Source organism: Monodon monoceros, unplaced genomic scaffold (assembly GCF_005190385.1).
Source record: "Monodon monoceros isolate NGI ecotype Baffin Bay Population unplaced genomic scaffold, NGI_Narwhal_1 Super_Scaffold_11, whole genome shotgun sequence".
Lineage (NCBI taxonomy): Eukaryota > Metazoa > Chordata > Mammalia > Artiodactyla > Monodontidae > Monodon > Monodon monoceros.
Genome location: NW_021703767.1, coordinates 82,265,528 through 82,282,742, shown reverse-complemented (window position 1 = coordinate 82,282,742; position 17,215 = coordinate 82,265,528). Strand labels below are relative to the sequence as shown.

The following is a 17,215-nucleotide window of genomic DNA, read 5'->3' as shown; positions in this document are numbered from 1 at the left end:
AATAAGTTTATTTGTATCATTTTTTTAGATTCCAGATATAAGCATATAAGCACATATAACTGACTTACTTCACTTAGTACGATAATCTCTAGGTCCATCCATGTTGCTGCAAATAGCATTATTTCATTCTTTTTTGTGGCTGAATAGTATTCTGTTGTATGTATGTGTGTGTGTGTGTGTGTGTGTGTGTGTATACATGTATATTTATACACCACATTTTCTTTATCCATTCCTCTGTCAACGGACATTTAGGTTGCTTCCATGTCTTTGGCCTCGGTGTCTTTACATATGCCAACACCTCTGCCAGGAAAGCTGTGTGCTCTCTTCCACATTATACTGGCTCATGATTAGCATTGCCTTTCCTGACCTCCTGACCTCAGTTAGTGTTTCCCGCTTCATAGACACCGATAAGACCTTTTTTGACAACACTCAGCATTTTTAAAATTATTTATCTAATATTTTTTTTCCTCACTAGACTGAAAGCTCTGTAAGTCTAAAACCAACTCTACTGCTCTATTCCAGCCACTAGGACAGTGCTTGTATGTAGGAAGTCCCTAATAAATATTTATAGAGTTAATGACAGGGAGAAACTTATTGTTGAGAATAAAGTTGAACATACGGCATGGATCTTGATTAGGGGTTGGCAGACTGTGGCCTATGGGCCAGATCTGGCTGGCTGCTTGTTTTTGTAAAGTTTTATTGAATACAGTCATGCCCATTCGGTTATGTATTATTTATGGCTGCTTTTGCACTACTGTGGCAGAGTTGAGTAGTCGTGACAGGGACTGTATGCTCTGTAGAGCCTAAAATACTTACTGTATGGCCTTTTACAGAAAAAGTTTGCCAACCTCTGATCTAGATTATATAATAATTGACCTAGATTGGTAATGGGGAGCCATCACAGGTTCTTAGGTAATTAAAGTGATGTGATTAAAGTGATGTTTTAGGAAGATCACTGTAGAAATAGTAAAAAGAACAGATTATAGGAGGTTGGAGGGAAAGGAAAGGTTTTGCTTTTGTAATAAAGCAAGTGTGACGTCTTTAGACAAGGATGGTTGGTTGCAGTGAGAGTTAGGGATGGCATTTTGAAGGAAAGACAAGGTTTCTCATCTTAGTGGATCTGGGGACCGAAGGACATAAACAAAACATTGCATTTCTGGCTTTGCATTTTAGAAGCATGAAATATTCAATGAGTTAGGGTCAGGGAAGAATTGAATGTGTTGGGTTGGAAGTGAAGGTGAGACTCTCAAGTGTTGTATTGGGGAATGTCCTCTGGGAGGATAGGCAGTCCAGGTCTGGGGTGAAAATGAGAATTCCAGAATAGAGAAGGTAGTTGAAGCTGTGAAAATCAAAAGCGAAAGCATACATAACCTTGTTGGACACTCATGTAGGGGAAAGGAAAAAGAAAAGACAGTAGGAAAGGAGGATCTTATAAAGGCATCTAGAAGTAGGAGGGGAAATAGACCAGTATGGCATCACAGAAGATGAAGAAGGAGAGGCTTCAGCACATTATCAATTTCAGGGTAATACCAATGCCAAAGAGAGATCAAGGAAGAAGACTGAAGATAAGGCCACCAGATATGCAAGAAGTAGTTCTTTAGAAACTTTTCAGAGGACTAATTATCAGTGGAATTGAGGTGGAAGCTAGATTATAGAGCCTTGTTAGAGAAATGAGTATCTAGAAGAACAGACTCACACAATCATAGTACAGCATTTGGTTACAAGAGGAAAAAGAATGGTTAACTTTCTGGAAGAAGTAAATGAAGGGAAGGTGTTTTGCTTTTGTTTTTTGAAGGTGGAAAAGTCAGAAACCTGTTTGATAGCAAGAGGAAAAAGGTCCTTTGAAAGGAGTGACTGAGTATGTTAGCAGGGGAGGGGTAGTATTAAACAGTAATGGAGGGAGTAGGATTTAGAGTATATACACGTGAAGTGATTTTGTTTAGCAAGGACCTTAGCCAATCTTAGAATAGTTAATGTTGGCATTGACCTTTTTGTTTACGAAACACTTTCAACATATGCAAGATATGGAACAATTTGGTGCTTATTTTCATTTTACAAATGAGGAAACTGAAAGAATAAATGGTTTACTCTTGGTGACTCAGCTGTAATAGTGGAACTTACTCTTAAACACCTAGCTGTAGATCTTATGCTCCTTTTTACCAGAGCATTCTTTCTTACAGGGGAGGTGACTTAGGAAGTGAAGATGGGAGTACACAAAGGGCTCACACTAAATGGTCTCAGTTGTTTGTTAAGATATCTGGTGAGGTCAACACTACAAGTGTTGGGACTAGAAGGCAAAGAGGAATTGTGACTTAAAGGGAAAGGAAGACATCTAGAAGACGACTATGGAGAGTATGCAAGAAAACCCAGGTTGAATTAAACGTCATGAATTTCAGGCAGGTCATTGTGGTGTGTTGTTCTTCTTCAGTGCTCTGTCACCTTGGAGCATAAGTGGAGAGAGCAAATTATAAGGACGATTGAAGATTATAGAGAGTACATATATGCATATATAAGTAAAATATTGACACTTGAGGTTCTTTTGGGAACTTTTGGGCTGTTTGAGCTATAATAGTATCATACTTCACCCAAAGAAGTCTAGTCTTGTCACTGCAGCAGTTGTTTTTCTTTTCATGAACTTTTGTTTTACTTTTTTACATTATGCCACCAATCCCATTTTATGCTTTAACTCTGGCTAAATAGTCATTGACGTGATGCAGTTAGGTTTTTCTGAATTATGACAGAGTGAATATTACATACAGCATTTGCCTGTACAGACTTACCCCAGGGATATTGTGGGTTCAGTTTCAGACCACTGCAATAAAGCAAATATTGCAATAAAGTGAGTCACATAAGTTGTTTGGTTTCCAAGTGCGTATAAAACTTATGTTTACACTATACTGTAGTCTTTTAAGTGTGCAATAGCATTATCTCTAAAAAAAACCAATGTACATACCTTAATTTAAAAATACTTCATTGCTAAAAAATGCCAAAACAATTACAATATTAACATCAAAGATCACTGATCACAGATTACTATAACAATACAATAATAATGAAAAAGTTTGAAGTGTTGCAAGAATTACCAAAATGTGGCATAGAGACATGAAGTGAGCAAATGTTGTTGGAAAAATGGTGCTGATAGATTGATTGACACAGGGTTGCCACAAACCTTCAGTTTGTAAAACACACAATATCTGGAAGCACAATAAAGTGAAGTGCAATAAAACAAGGTATGCCTAAACTGACAGCTAGACCACTGACCAGGTGTACTATGGATTTTGGTACAAATCATGATGTGAATGATTTTTTTCATTTGTATAGTTTCTTTAATTATCAATATTTTTGTTTTATCCATATTCTGAATGGAAATCATTTTCTAGGTGGATTGACTAGGTGAGACTTTAAAACGTCTCTCAAACAATAGCTGATATTTAGGTTGTTTTTATTTCATCATCAGGTTAAGAGAGACGAATCTGGAGCAATACATGTTACTAAGCAAAAGCACCTTCACCTATACTATGACCTCATCAACTTTACTGTGAGTATTATTGAAATGAAATATCCCCGTTCATTTTATGTAATTGGTTTGAGTCCATGTTGTATTAAGGCTACCAGGATTTCTGCCATAAATCATGACCTTTAGGATTATATAAAATGTGGACAGAAGTGAAGTCCTGGGCTTCCCTGTGGTGCAGTGGTTAAGAATCCGCCTGCCAATGCAGGGTACACGGGTTCGAGCTCTGGTCCAGGAAGATCCCACATGCCGCTGAGTGACTAAGCCCCTGTGCCACAACTACTGAGCCTGTGCTCCGCAACAAGAGAAGCCACCGCAATGAGAAGCCCGTGCACCGCAATAAAGAGTAGCCCCCACTCGCTGCAACTAGAGAAAGCCCGCGTGCAGCAACGAAGACCCAACACAGCCAAAAGTAAATAAATTTTTAAAAAAAGTTAAATCCTGCTTGTACTGAATAAAGTCTGAGGCTGGTGTGATGCCACATTATTTTTATTGCCTTTTAGCCTCATGTCCTGCTGAACACTGGCAGGATCAGTAAAAGTTTTCTTTAATGTCCTGATTAGCTCAAAGGGGAGATCAGAATCATTTCTTCAGGATCATTGCCAGGCTTTCTTTGTTAACACATTTTTGTACTTCTGAGTATGTCCTAATTGGTTCAGGAGTTCAGGAGCTATTCTTTATCTGTGGCTGAAAACTTTTCAGAGCTCTGTCTCTACTATGCATCTCAGTCCTGAGCAACTTTTGGTTTAAAAAAAAGATTATTTCTTTTTGCATCAGTTTTTATAATAGATGATTTATTAATTTATTTGCACATTGCCTTTCAATCTCATATACAGACTTGATTTAGAAATAATACTTTTTTTCATACACATTTCATGAAATAATTTTGTTCAACCTCTTCTCATGTGTATAAGGCATCAGTGTTTTTGTCAACAAGGGTTTCAACAAGAACCCCTTGTTGAAAATCATCTAACACAGTTTTCTAGAATTCATCATCATTGCTTCCATTTAAGATGTTTGAGATACAGCACTTTAAAAATCTGCATATGATTCTGTCCCTGGAAAAAATTTTCCCAACCACAGGTAGCCATTCTCCTAATAGTAGGACAGTTGGTGTTTTTCATTTGTCCTGTGGCTTATTCATGATGTGACCCCTAACTGCATTGCTTTGTAAATTACCTTTAAAAGGCTTGTTTACAATGTGTCAACACTTAAAATTGTGAGGATCTAATCCCAAGAATAATTGCTAATCCTGCTAACATTTTTTGTCATTCTTTCTCTTTTAACCAGGTGACCTTTGAAAACGCCTAAAAACTAGCACTAAGTTTATACAGGGCTGAATAATGTGTCTTTCCTAAATGATACTTTGTTTCTCAAAGTAAAGTAATCAAGAGAGCACCTTACAAAAGCTCTTTGTAAATGATTTGAGTGTCAAACTCTGTTTCCTGAGGGACAGTTTTTTTTTGGAAAACCAAACCCTTCCTGTGTAACACAGGGTTAAAGTATATATTCAACATAGTTAAAAGAAAATTGATCCATTTTCAACTTGATTGTATGATATTATGCAAATAATTTCTGATAACATAGGAAGAGTTCATATAAATAAACCAAAATGAATACCAGAGAGAGAAAGTACAGGGGAAGTACTTTGTTCTGGTTAATTTAGAATTCTAATTGAGCAGATTTTAAGACTTCATTTATTTCTTGGGAAGGGATTGAGATTTTTCAAAAAAATATTTTGGGGCTTCCCTCGTGGCGCAGTGGTTGAGAGTCCACCTGCCGATGTAGGTGACACGGGTTCGTGCCCCGGTCCGGGAAGATCCCACGTGCCACGGAGCGGCTGGGCCCGTGAGCCAAGGCCGCTGAGCCTGCGTGTCCGGAGCCTGTGCTCCGCAACAGGAGAGGCCACAACAGTGAGAGGCCCGCGTACCACCAAAAAAAAAAAAAAATTTTGAAAATAAGAAATCTTATATATAACCCAAGAAATTTATCAAAATGGTATCCTTCAGAAGATTTTAACATTATTATTGTTATTACTTTTAATATTATAATAGTACTAATTAAAGAATATTCAGAATATATAGAGAAATAGAAAGAGCAAAGAACTCTGCCATAATTTGTAGGTATGTTTTAAAGGAAATATATATTTTAAATAGCTTGTATTTTTAAATATGAATTACTTAAATGGTAACAATCATTCTTTGACCAGATAGGTTTATGAGGTTTCATTTGCCCTTTTGTTTGATTGATGTCAAAAACACTAGAAATGCAAAGTTGGTCACTTTGCTTAAGTCATTTTGCCGATGTACCTTTCAAAAACATTGATAAAAAACAGTATATCCCATAATATCTATTAGAGCTCTTAATTAGCCTTCTTTTACACTATGAGTCATTTTAACACCATCAAAACTCAGTACTACGCTGTGCACCTGTCGTTCTCTGGGTTGTCACCAAGTAGTTCTTGCTGTGATTGTGGTGTCATCAAGTTATTAATTAAATGGATAAGGTCGTCAGTGTCATTTAAGTGAGTTGCCAAGCTCTTTTGCCCTGGATGATGGTGTGGATGGGCCTCACTTTTGTGTTGTTGTGTGCTTGAATTACAGTGGATAAACTCACGCACGATTGTGCTCTTGGACAGTGTAGAGAAGTTGCATGTGATTGATCGGCAAACTCAAGAGGAATTGGAAACGGTGGAGATCTCAGAAGTTCAGTTGGTCTATAACAGCAGCCATTTCAAATCTCTAGCCACTGGAGGAAACGTGAGCCAGGCACTGGTAAGGGTAATCCATTATCTTAGTATTGCTTTGATAAACTTGGTATTTTGTTGTTGTTTTGTTTTAGAAATAGGAATTCTGAGGAGTTATCTTTAAGTCTTGAGATTTTTTTTTTAAAAGCCACTAACTGGGTTGAAGTGGATGTGAGTGTGTTTGTAAGTATTCAGGAATGTGAACTAGAACAATAATTCCTGTTGTCTTCTACTTGGAAATGTGACTAATTTAATACCAAAGAATTTTAACTTTCATACTGAAATAATGAAATGAAATTGAAAGTTCATGAGAAAGAAATTGTAAAAGCAAGGTATTTTAGAAAGTTTATTATGTTGACAACAAGCCTGATAGATTTAAGGAATAAATGACTAGAGAGACAGGTAGCCTATAAGGCTTTGGAAATATCTGGGTGATTAGTAAAGGCTGGAACAGGTATGGAGGCTGTAGCCATTAAAAGGCAAAGATCGCTTTGAGAGAAAGAAAGATGATTCTGGAGGAATAGGAAATAGATGAAATGTAGGAGCCTGCAGAGAAGGAAGACACAAAAGTTATGATCTTAGTATTAATTTTACTATATTTTAAGCAATGACAATAATGACCTTTAGCAGTTTACACAGGTAGTTAACAGTTAAATTACTTTGAATTGTGATCTCATGTTTCCTAAGCCAATAATCTTTAAGCAGGAAATTTAGACTTTTTGAGTCTTCTCTGGATAATTTCTTGAAAAAAGTAGTAATGAAGGTCATATATAATGAGTGTCTGCAGTATAATATCTAGCCATTACTCAAATCTCCCTGAGATATTAGAGCATAACTATATGTGAAAGGGTCTTCCATATATATTTTCAGAATTTAGAAACCAGGAAAATCCAGGAGAAGAAATGGTAATGCAGTAGAATTCACTAAAGTAAGAGTACTTATTGTCCCACACTTAGATATTTTCTTTTGTCTGAGTGGTTATTAAAAATACTGATAGACTTTGAACTTGCACTTTCAGCCAAGATGGAATAATGGGGACTGGATTTACTCTCCTGTCTGGAAAAAATCAGGAAAAAACCCCCAAAACAAAAAACAATAGTTTTCAAGATATTAGTGAACTTGAAGATAGAGCAATAGAATCTATCCAAAATGAAGTAGAGAGAAGAAATTTAAAAAACACTAGTGTTAGTGACTGCAGTGAGACAGCACCACTTAGCCTAATAAATGTGTAGTTGAAATCTCTGAAGGAGAGGAGGGAAAATAATTTAAAGAAATAATGGTCAAAAACTTTCCTAAACTATAAACACAGAATTGCAAGAAGCTCAGTGAACCCAAGCACAAGTAAAATAAACATAGATTGATCCAAATGAATTGGAAAGAGGAAAATATTAAAGCAGGCAGAGTAAAAAGACACATTAAATGCAGAGGAGCAACAACAAGTGTGAGAGCAGATTTCTCATCAGAAACAAACTGCAGCAGTCTCCAAAGAAGATATACAAATGGCCAATAAGCAGATGACAAGATGCTCAACATCATTAATCATTAGGGAAATGCAAATCAAAATCACAGTGAGATATCATTTCATGCCCACTAGGATGGCTATAATCAAAAAGACAGACAATAACAAATGTTGATTAGGATGCAGAAATATTGGAACTCTCGTACTTTCCTTGTGGGTTATGGTGCAGCCACTGTGGAAAACATTTTGGCAGTTCCTCAAAATATTAAACATAAAGATTCCATATGACTGAGCGATTCTACTCCTAGGTAGCTACTCAAGTGAAACGAAAACATATCTCTGCATAAACACTTGTACACAAATGTTCATAGCAACGTTATTCTTAATAGCTAAAAAGTCAAAACAGTCCACTAGCTGATAGATAAACAAAATGTGGCATATCTGCGTAATAGAATGCTGTTCCTCAATAAAAAAGGTGAACTGTTGACACATGCTACAACATGGATGAACCTCAAAAATACTGTGTTAAGTGAAAGAAGCCATATGGAAAGACCATATACTCTTTGATTATATTTATATGAAATGTCCAGAAAAGGCAGGTTTAGAGAGCCAGATGTGGATTAGTGGGGCTGGGACCAGGAGTAGGAATGAGGGTTGACTGGAAATAGGTAAAAGGTATCTCTGTGGAGTGATGGAAATGTTCTAAAACTGGATTTTGGTGATGGTCGAACAACTGTAAATTTACTAAAAATTATTGTATACTTAATGAGTGAATTTTATGGTATGTAAATTATACCTTAATACTGTCATTTAACAAGAGCAGTTGACTGTTTAAAACAAAAGGAATGTTTATGATATGTAGAAGTAATAGTGTGACGAAAATAGTACATAACAGCAGGGAGTGGGGGGAAGGAAGTATATTATTGTTAGGTTGTTAACATTATATATCAAATAGTACAATATTATGTAAATATAGACTGACAGTTAAAGCTGCATATTGTAAACACTAGAGCAGTCACTGAAAAAGAAGTATACCTTTATAAGTCACTGGTAGCAACAAAATGGAATGTTAAAAAATATTAAATTCAACAAAGCATAAAAAAAGAAGAGGTAATACAAGTAGAAAACAATAAGATAATCTAAACCCAACTATATCAATAATTATAGGAAATGGAAGTAGTCTAAACATTTCAGTTAAAAGGCAAGAATTGTCAGACTGGATAAAAAAAGCAAGAACCAACTATATGCTGTCTACAAAAAGTTCATATTAAATACAGAGACACAGACAAGTTAAAAGTAAGGGGAAGGAAAAAGACATATCATGCAAACACTAATCATTAGAATGGCTATTTTAATATCAGATTAAGTAGATTTCAGAGTAGAGAATATTGTCAGAGATAAAGAGAAATTTCAAATTGATAAAAAAGTGTTAATTTGTCGAGAAGGCATAACAATCTTAAAGGTTTAAGCACCCAATAACAGACCTTCAAAATATATGAAACTAAAACTAACAGATCTAAAAGGAGAAACAGACAAGTCCACAATTAGAGTTTGGAAATTTCAAAACTCCTTTATCAGTAAGTAATAGAATTAGTAGACAAAACCATCAAGGGTATAGAAGGCAAAAAATCATTGACCAACTTGACTTAACTGACATTTATAGAATATTCCACCCAACAAAAGCAAATTACAAACTTTTTCAAGTGCACATGGAGCATCCAATAGATTGTATGCTAGGCCATAAAACAAACTACAGCAAATTGTTGAAGGAATCATCAGGGTAAATCTGGAGAAAACCCAAATATTTGGAAATTAAGTAACACTTTTATAAATAACCTATGAGTCAAAGAAGAAATCTCAAAGGAAATTAGAATATATTTTGAACTAAACGAAAGTGAAAATACAGCATATCAAACAGCTGTGGTCTCAAACAGCTCATACCGCTCAATATCAAAAAAACGAACAACCCAATCAAAAAATGGGCAGAAGATCTAAAAAGGCATTTCTCCAAAGAAGACCTACAGATGGGCAATAGGCACATGAAAAGATGCTCAACATTGCTAATTATTAGAGAAATGCAAATCAAAACTACAGTGAGGTATCACCTCACACCAGTCAGAATGGCCATCATCAAAACCTCTACAAATAATAAATGCTGGAGAGGGTGTGAAGAAAAAGGAACCTTCCTGCGCTGTTTGTGGGAATGTAAATTGGCACAGCTACAGGATGGAGGTTCCTTAAAAAACTAAAAATAGAATTACCATATGATCCAATGATCCCACTCCTGGGCATATATCTGGACAAAACTATAATTCAAAAAGATGCATGCACCCTAATGTTCATAGAAGCACTATTTATAATATCCAAGACATGGAAGCAACCTAAATGTCCATCGACAGATGAATGGATAAGGAAGATGGGGTATATACATGGAATATTACCCAGCCATAAAAAGAATGAAATAATGCAGCAACATGGATGGACCTAGAGATTATCATACTGACTGAAGTAAACCAGAGAAAGGCAGATATCATGATATCACTTGTATGTGCAATCTAAACAAATGATACAAATGAACTTGTTTATAAGACAGACTCATAGACATACAAAACAAACTTATGGTTACCAAAGGGGAAAGAGGGGGACGGATAATTAGGAGTTTGGGATTAACATATAAACACTACCATATGTAAAATAGATAACCAACAAGGACCTACTGTATAGCACAGGGAACTATACTCAATATCTTTTAATAATCTATAAGGGAAAGGAATCTGAAAAAGAATATATATTTATGTATAACTGAATCACTTTGCTGTAGACTTGAAACTAACGCAACATTGTAAATCAGCTGTATTTCAGAAAAAAATTGTGGTCTATAATTAAATTAATTTTGAGGGTGTGGGACTTCCCTGGTGGTGCAGTGGTTAAGAACCCTCCTGCCAATGCAGGGGACACGGGTTCCATCCCTGGTCAGGGAAAATCCCACATGCCATGGAGCAACTAAGCCCGTGTGCCCTAGAGCCCGTGTGCTGCAACCAGTGAAGCCCGTGCGCCTAGAGCCTGTGCTCCACAACAAGAGAAGCCACTGCAGTGAGAAGCCCGTGCACCGCAACGAAGAGCAGACCCTGTTCGCCGCAAGTAGAGAAAGCCCACACGCAGCAACGAAGACTCAACGCAGCCAAAAATAAAATAAATAAATTAAAAAAAAAGAAAAAAATTTGAGGGTAATTTATAACGTTAAATACATTAGAAAAAAAGATCTCAAATCAATTATCTAGGGTTCTATCTAAGGAAATAGAGAAGAGCAAATAAACTTGAAGTAGATAAAAGGAAGAAATAATAAAGATGAACATATATCAGTTAAGTAGGAAATGGACAAACAATAGAGAAAATCAAAGAAAATACATTTTGTTCTTTAAAAGATAAATAAAATTGATAAACCTCCAGTGAGACTAATCCAGAGAAAGAGAAGACACAATTACTGATAACAGGAATGAGAGAGGTGCGGTTGCTATGGAGTCTAAAGATATTAAAAAGATAATATGAATAACTTTATGCCAATAAATTAAACAATTTTGGATGAAATGGAAAAATCCTTTGGAAGGCACAAATTACCAAAGCTGACTCAAGAAGTGAAAATCTAAGTGGTTGTACTTGTGTGGCTGTACATTAACTTGATTTCCTAAAAGAAAGTCCAGGCTCAGATAGCTTCACTAGTGAAGTCTGTTATATTCAAGGAAAAAAATATCAATTTTACACAAAAATCTTTTTAAAAATAGAGAAAAAGAGAGCACGTAATTCTTTTTATGACACCAGCTTACCTCTGATAATAAAACCGACGACATTACAATAAAGAATGCTATAGACCAATGATCTCATGAGCAGAGAAGCAAAAATCCTTAAAATAGTAGCAGATAGAAACCAGCAATGTATAAAAAGAGTAATTATGGTCAAATGGTGTTTATCCAAGTCATGCCAGGCTGGTTTAACATTTAAAAGTCAATGTAGGGACTTCCCTGGTGGCGCAGTGGTTAAGAATCTGCCTGCCAATGCAGGGGACACGGGTTTGAGCCCTGGTCCGGGAAGATCTCACGTGCCACAGAGCAGCTAAGCCCACGTGCCACAACTACTGAGCCTGTGCTCTAGAGCTCGCAAGCCACAACTGCTGAGCCCACGTGCCACAACTACTGAAGCCTGTGCGCCTAGAGCCAGTGCTGCAGAATGAGAGAAGCCACCGCAATGAGAAGGCCGCACACTGCAATGAAGAGTAGCCCCCATTCACCACAACTAGAGAAAGCCCGTGCACAGCAACGGAGACCCAATGCAGCCAAAAATAAATAATTTATTTAAAAAAAAAGTGTAATTCACTTTTTTAGTTTATTGTAAAAGAAAGGTCATAATACCATCTCAAAAGATGTAGAAAAGCATTTCACAAAATTCTGTATCCCTGATAAAATTCTTAGCAAACTAGGAATAGAAGGGAACTTCTTCAGCCTGATAATAAAGAGCATCTACAGAAATCCTACCGCTAACGTCATACTTAAAGTGGTACTACCAGAAAACCAAACCAAACAACAACAAAAAAAACCCTGATTCTGATCTTCTAGAGGAAATACAGAAGCAGAGGAACATGTTAAAAGATTCCATGGGGATGCCATTAGCAAAATCCAGAGAGTAGGAAACTATGGAATAAGTGTGCCAGCATCTTCAACAAATAAACTTCAAGGAAAATAAAGGACCGTGAGAGATAGAAGCAAACTCTTAGATTAAAAGAGACTTAAGAGATGCATCAGCCAGCTTCAGTGTGTGGCCCTTATTTGGGTCTTGATTTAAACAAATGAAAGGTAGAAACAAAGAACAGAAACCTCAATAACATTTGACATTTATGAGACAATTTGAAATCCAAACACTGATCAGATATTTGACATGGAGGAATGATTGTTAATTTTTGAAAGCCTGTCAATGAAATAGTGTGGTTACGTTAGAAAGGATTTATTTATTGTGCATATACTGAATTTTTGTAAATGAGATGTTCAAGATCTGAGATTTACTTCAGAATTTTTACTGTGTTATAGGGGAGTCAGTGGGAATATAGATGAAACAAGATTGGTGATGAAGTGATAATTAATGAAGCTGGTTACTGGCTACATTGGGTTCATTATTTTATTCTCTCTACCTTTGTATATATTTTTAAATTTTCATGATAAAAAGTTAAGAAAAATTACTAGTTATCAGTATTGACCACTTACATATTTTAGGAGATTTATAAATATTAATGTATTTAAGCCTCCCAGAAACTGCATGGTTTTCAAAGATGGAAAAATGTAATTGTCAGAAGTTTGAAACTTGTTTAAACTCTGTCACCTATTGGGTGACAGAGCCAGAATTTGCAACCAGATTTATCAGACAGGAGGTTTCGTTTCTATTTTGCTGGGCTGTGCTGACTTTCATATACTATGCTGCTTTATCTTCCTGTTTCCTCTTGTGTTTTTTGTTGATATTTATTTCAAAGAACTTGGAGGTACCATTTCAATTAGCCCTATTCTTTGCCAGAAGCAGTGACTGCCTGTCATCCAGTAGTGGGCAGGTTGCAACAGTTTTGCTTCAAATTTAGAGGTTGGCATGTTCTTCCCTTTACGCATTACTCTGAAAAATAAAGAGACCGTATATAAGCAGAGAATTACTTTTTGCACTTTGTCCTTCATGGCACTTCCACTGACAGACTGGCACTTGACTCACATTTTTTTCCCCCACTCACTTATGGGATGAAACCATGTTGTCTCTGTAATCCACATTCTTTAAAACTTGAGACTCCTAATGCATGTAATTTTTACCTTTAAATTTTTTTTTTTTAGGCTTTGGTTGGAGAGAAGGCTTGTTATCAATCCATCAGTAGCTATGGTGGTCAGATCTTTTATTTGGGGACAAAAGTAAGTTCTTCCACTCTGTGACTTGGTGTGCATTTGTGTCAGGTTAGTAGGGGCTGAAGGAGGTTGCTGGTAAAGAGGGCAGTGCATTACAGAATGAATACTGATTAGCAGTAATCGAAAACTTTTAGGGGTTAGATGATTTTTAATTAATTTTTTTTAAGATTGCCCTTTTATTTCATTATAGGTTATTATAAGATGTTGAATATAGTTCTCTGTGCTTTACAACTAATTAATTTATTTCCTCTACTTTTAGACATACTGTATTTTTACTTTTGTTTAGGTTCTGGTTTTCTTTGTTCAGAGGGATACTTTCATAATGTTCCTTCACATTTATGTTTTCATGACCAGGAAGATACCTTATCATTAATATTTGACATGTAATTAAGATGTCCTTTAGCTTAGATCATCTTAGGGTATATTAAAACGCATTGAGACATTTGACTTAGAATAGGAAATTTTTGTATGTCAATTTGTTCCTGTGGGTTTTTTTTTTTTTAAACTTAACATGGAGGGCTTCCCTGGTGGCACAGTGTTTAAGAATCCGCCTGCCAATGCAGAGGACACAGGTTTGAGCCCTGGTGCAGGAAGATCCCACATGCCGCAGAGCAACTAAGCCCATGCGCCACAACTACTGAGCCTGCGCTCTAGAGCCCATGAGCCACAGCTACTGAGCCTGCGTTCTAGAGCCTGTGCTCCGCAACAAGAGAAGCCACCACAATGAGAAGCCCACACACCGCAACGAAGAGTATCCCCTGCTCTCCATGACTAGAGAAAGCCCGTGCACAGCAACGAAGACCCAATGCAGCCACAAATAAATAAATAAATTAAAAAAAAAACTTAGCACGGAGAAACATGTTGGGAGATTGGACTTTCCTTCTTCCTTGTCCGTGGAATTAACTCCCCTTCTTGGACTGTAGACTTACTGACCTTTAAATGTTTGATTTACTCTTTAACGTGGGCCCTTGAAGACGCTTTAGTAAATACTTTTAACTGTAGTATGAAATGTTTTTACTTAAAGAGATGTAAAATGAGATGTAGGACTGAGACAAATGTGTCTCTCAAACAAGTCTGTTAAAGATGATAATTTTAATTTCCATCTCTTTGTTTTCCAGTCTGTTTATGTGATGATGCTGAGGAGCTGGAGAGAGGTGAGTTCAAAGTAATTTTATATGTTAGCACTATTGAATTGAGAGCATCTTAACGTTTTTTGTTCTGACTTTGCAGAAAAAGAGTATTTGGATTTGTGCTTTTTAATTTCAGAAGTGTACATCAAAACCATTGTAACTATCATATACTTGATTTGATAAAACTGACTATAACTAATGGTAAGGTTTGGCTGCATATATCAGAAAATTCAAAATACCAGTGGTGTAAAAGAACTCTCTCTCATGTAAAAGCAATCTGGAGGTAGGCAGTCTGTGGCTAGTATGGCAACTCCGTGGTCTTTGGCATACTACCCTGTTGTGCCATCCTTGTGTGTGGATTCTAGTCTCAAGGTCATTTCATGTTCCAATATGACTGCTGGAGTTCCAGCTTTTAAATCCACATTCCAGGAAGGAGGAAAGAGAAGAGAAGGCTGGCTCCGGCCTTTTAAGGTGACATCCCAGAAAGGTCCAGATAGCACTTCCACTTATCATTGGCCAGAACTTAGTCACATGGCCCCAAGTGGCTACAAGGGAGTCTTAAAAATGTTCTTTAGCTGGTTTATTGCTGTCTCAAATAAACTTGGGATTTGTTACGAAAGAGGAGGGAGTGAATGGATGTTGTGATAACTAGCTGTTTCTGCTACAGTGACATTCTAGCTGTTTCCTCTTTTCATATTTAGGCCTTGTGGCCGCTTATACTAGCCTATACAGTCACTGTACTATCCAGTGCTTTAAGAAATTGTTTTTCTTGGAAATAAGATATTCACATGGTTATTGGAATAATTTCAGCTACTAAGCTGCAACTTCTGGTAAGATATTAGGTAGAATAGGGATTTTGACTGGTGATTGGTCAGACAGAGGCGTCTGTCTTCTCTCATTTATTCATTTTAGAGAGTGGATCACCTCCTGAAACAAGACTGTCTTACAGAAGCCTTGGCTCTTGCATGGTCTTTCCATGAAGGAAAAGCAAAAGCAGTAGTGGGTAAGTTAACAGAACACCGGTTAGTAGGTGTTGTTTTTCTGGAGCAGGGAAAATGGATAATACTAATCACTTCCAGAACACTTTTGACTTAGTGTTCAAGTGTTTTATAAGCAAGATGTTATCAAACCTTACAGACTTTCAGTGAAAAAGGTTAATGACGAATACAGGATATAGAATTTTAGATGTCACTTTTAAAATTCATTTCATAAGGAAAATTTATTATTAGAACAAAAGGGAAGTACATTGATAAGCTGTCTGGTCCAATAGATGGGAGGTGTACCTGTTATGGCATATTATCCAACATTTTGATACCTAAGGGTTGTTATATCTACTGTTAGCATAGGTTATCAGTAGAAGACCAGGGCAGTTTCATTCCTGAAGATATGGATTAACTTTGTATTTACGCTGGATTTTGCTTCTCTGCAGGATTATCAGGGGATGCCAGTAAGAGAAAGGCTGTTGTTGCAGATCGGGTGAGTATTTTAATAGGGTCTTTACTGGGGTACACTGCAGATTGCCTTTGGTATTTGCTAATAATCTTGGGCGTGATTAGGTAAATGACTATAGTTAAGAAGAGAGTGTATAAAGAAAACAAGTCAGATTGTAATTCCTTGGTGTTATCTTGAGTGCTTTTTAAATTCCTTCTTATCACCCTTTCTTTTTTCCCTTGCTCACTCTCATGAAAATTATAGATAGTAAAATAGCCAAAAGACAGCAGACAGTAGGAGGAGTAAAAAACCCAGGGATCTGGGTTATCTCTGAACCTAATTATAGTCCATAGAAAGTTGAGATTTGCTGGTCTTTATAAACTGATTAGTAATAGTGAGAAATACTATATGTGCAGGTGTTTGTGTTGCCTGAGGGAGCAGAGAGGCCTGATGTTTATTATCATTATTAATTAGTATTAATATGGTTAATGTTAATATTTAACACCAGCTTTGTTTTCCTAGTCTAGACTTGCTTGAATTCATTTACTATAGTCATTCCTCCCCCTTTTTATTGTGCAAATGCATTGGTAAAAATTAGATTCCAAATTAGTATAAACATTTAGAAAACATACACAGAAGTTGGTCAATCCTGAGACTTATAAGTGATTTTCTCAGTATCTGGTAAAAAAGTATTGGCTATCTGTGTTCTTTAGGGAAAGACATATGCAGAGGATAACTGAAGAGCTAAACTTCAACTTTTTACTTCCTGAGCAATATATATACTAATGAGGTCTGGAACCTGCAGGTATTTATTAGGAAAGATTAGCAAATTGGTACTAACCCTGAGGCTGAAAGAAATTAGGCTGGGGTTAAAAACACTGAGAAATAAAGTCACTAAAATTTTAAATTATATTTTTAATATAATATAATAAAATATATTATATTTTTAATATAATATAATATATTATATTATATATTATATATATATAAAATATAATTATATATATA

The 17,215-nt window shown here is 36.2% G+C and overlaps 1 protein-coding gene across 7 annotated transcripts in view; it reads left to right on the top strand.

Moving 5' to 3' along the window:
• Window positions 1-17,215, top strand: part of VPS8 (VPS8 subunit of CORVET complex) — a 299,574-nt gene that overhangs the window by 46,708 nt on the left and 235,651 nt on the right. For 6 of the 7 annotated variants that reach the window (XM_029215384.1, XM_029215383.1, XM_029215387.1 and 3 more), the window contains 6 exons: window positions 3,458-3,538; window positions 6,118-6,288; window positions 13,578-13,652; window positions 14,765-14,800; window positions 15,689-15,779; window positions 16,206-16,252. In XM_029215384.1, the coding sequence (XP_029071217.1) occupies window positions 3,458-3,538; window positions 6,118-6,288; window positions 13,578-13,652; window positions 14,765-14,800; window positions 15,689-15,779; window positions 16,206-16,252 (501 nt within the window). Of the gene's footprint in view, window positions 1-3,457; window positions 3,539-3,897; window positions 3,927-6,117; window positions 6,289-13,577; window positions 13,653-14,764; window positions 14,801-15,688; window positions 15,780-16,205; window positions 16,253-17,215 lie in introns of those variants that run through there. The other variant, XM_029215389.1, reaches the window with a different exon arrangement.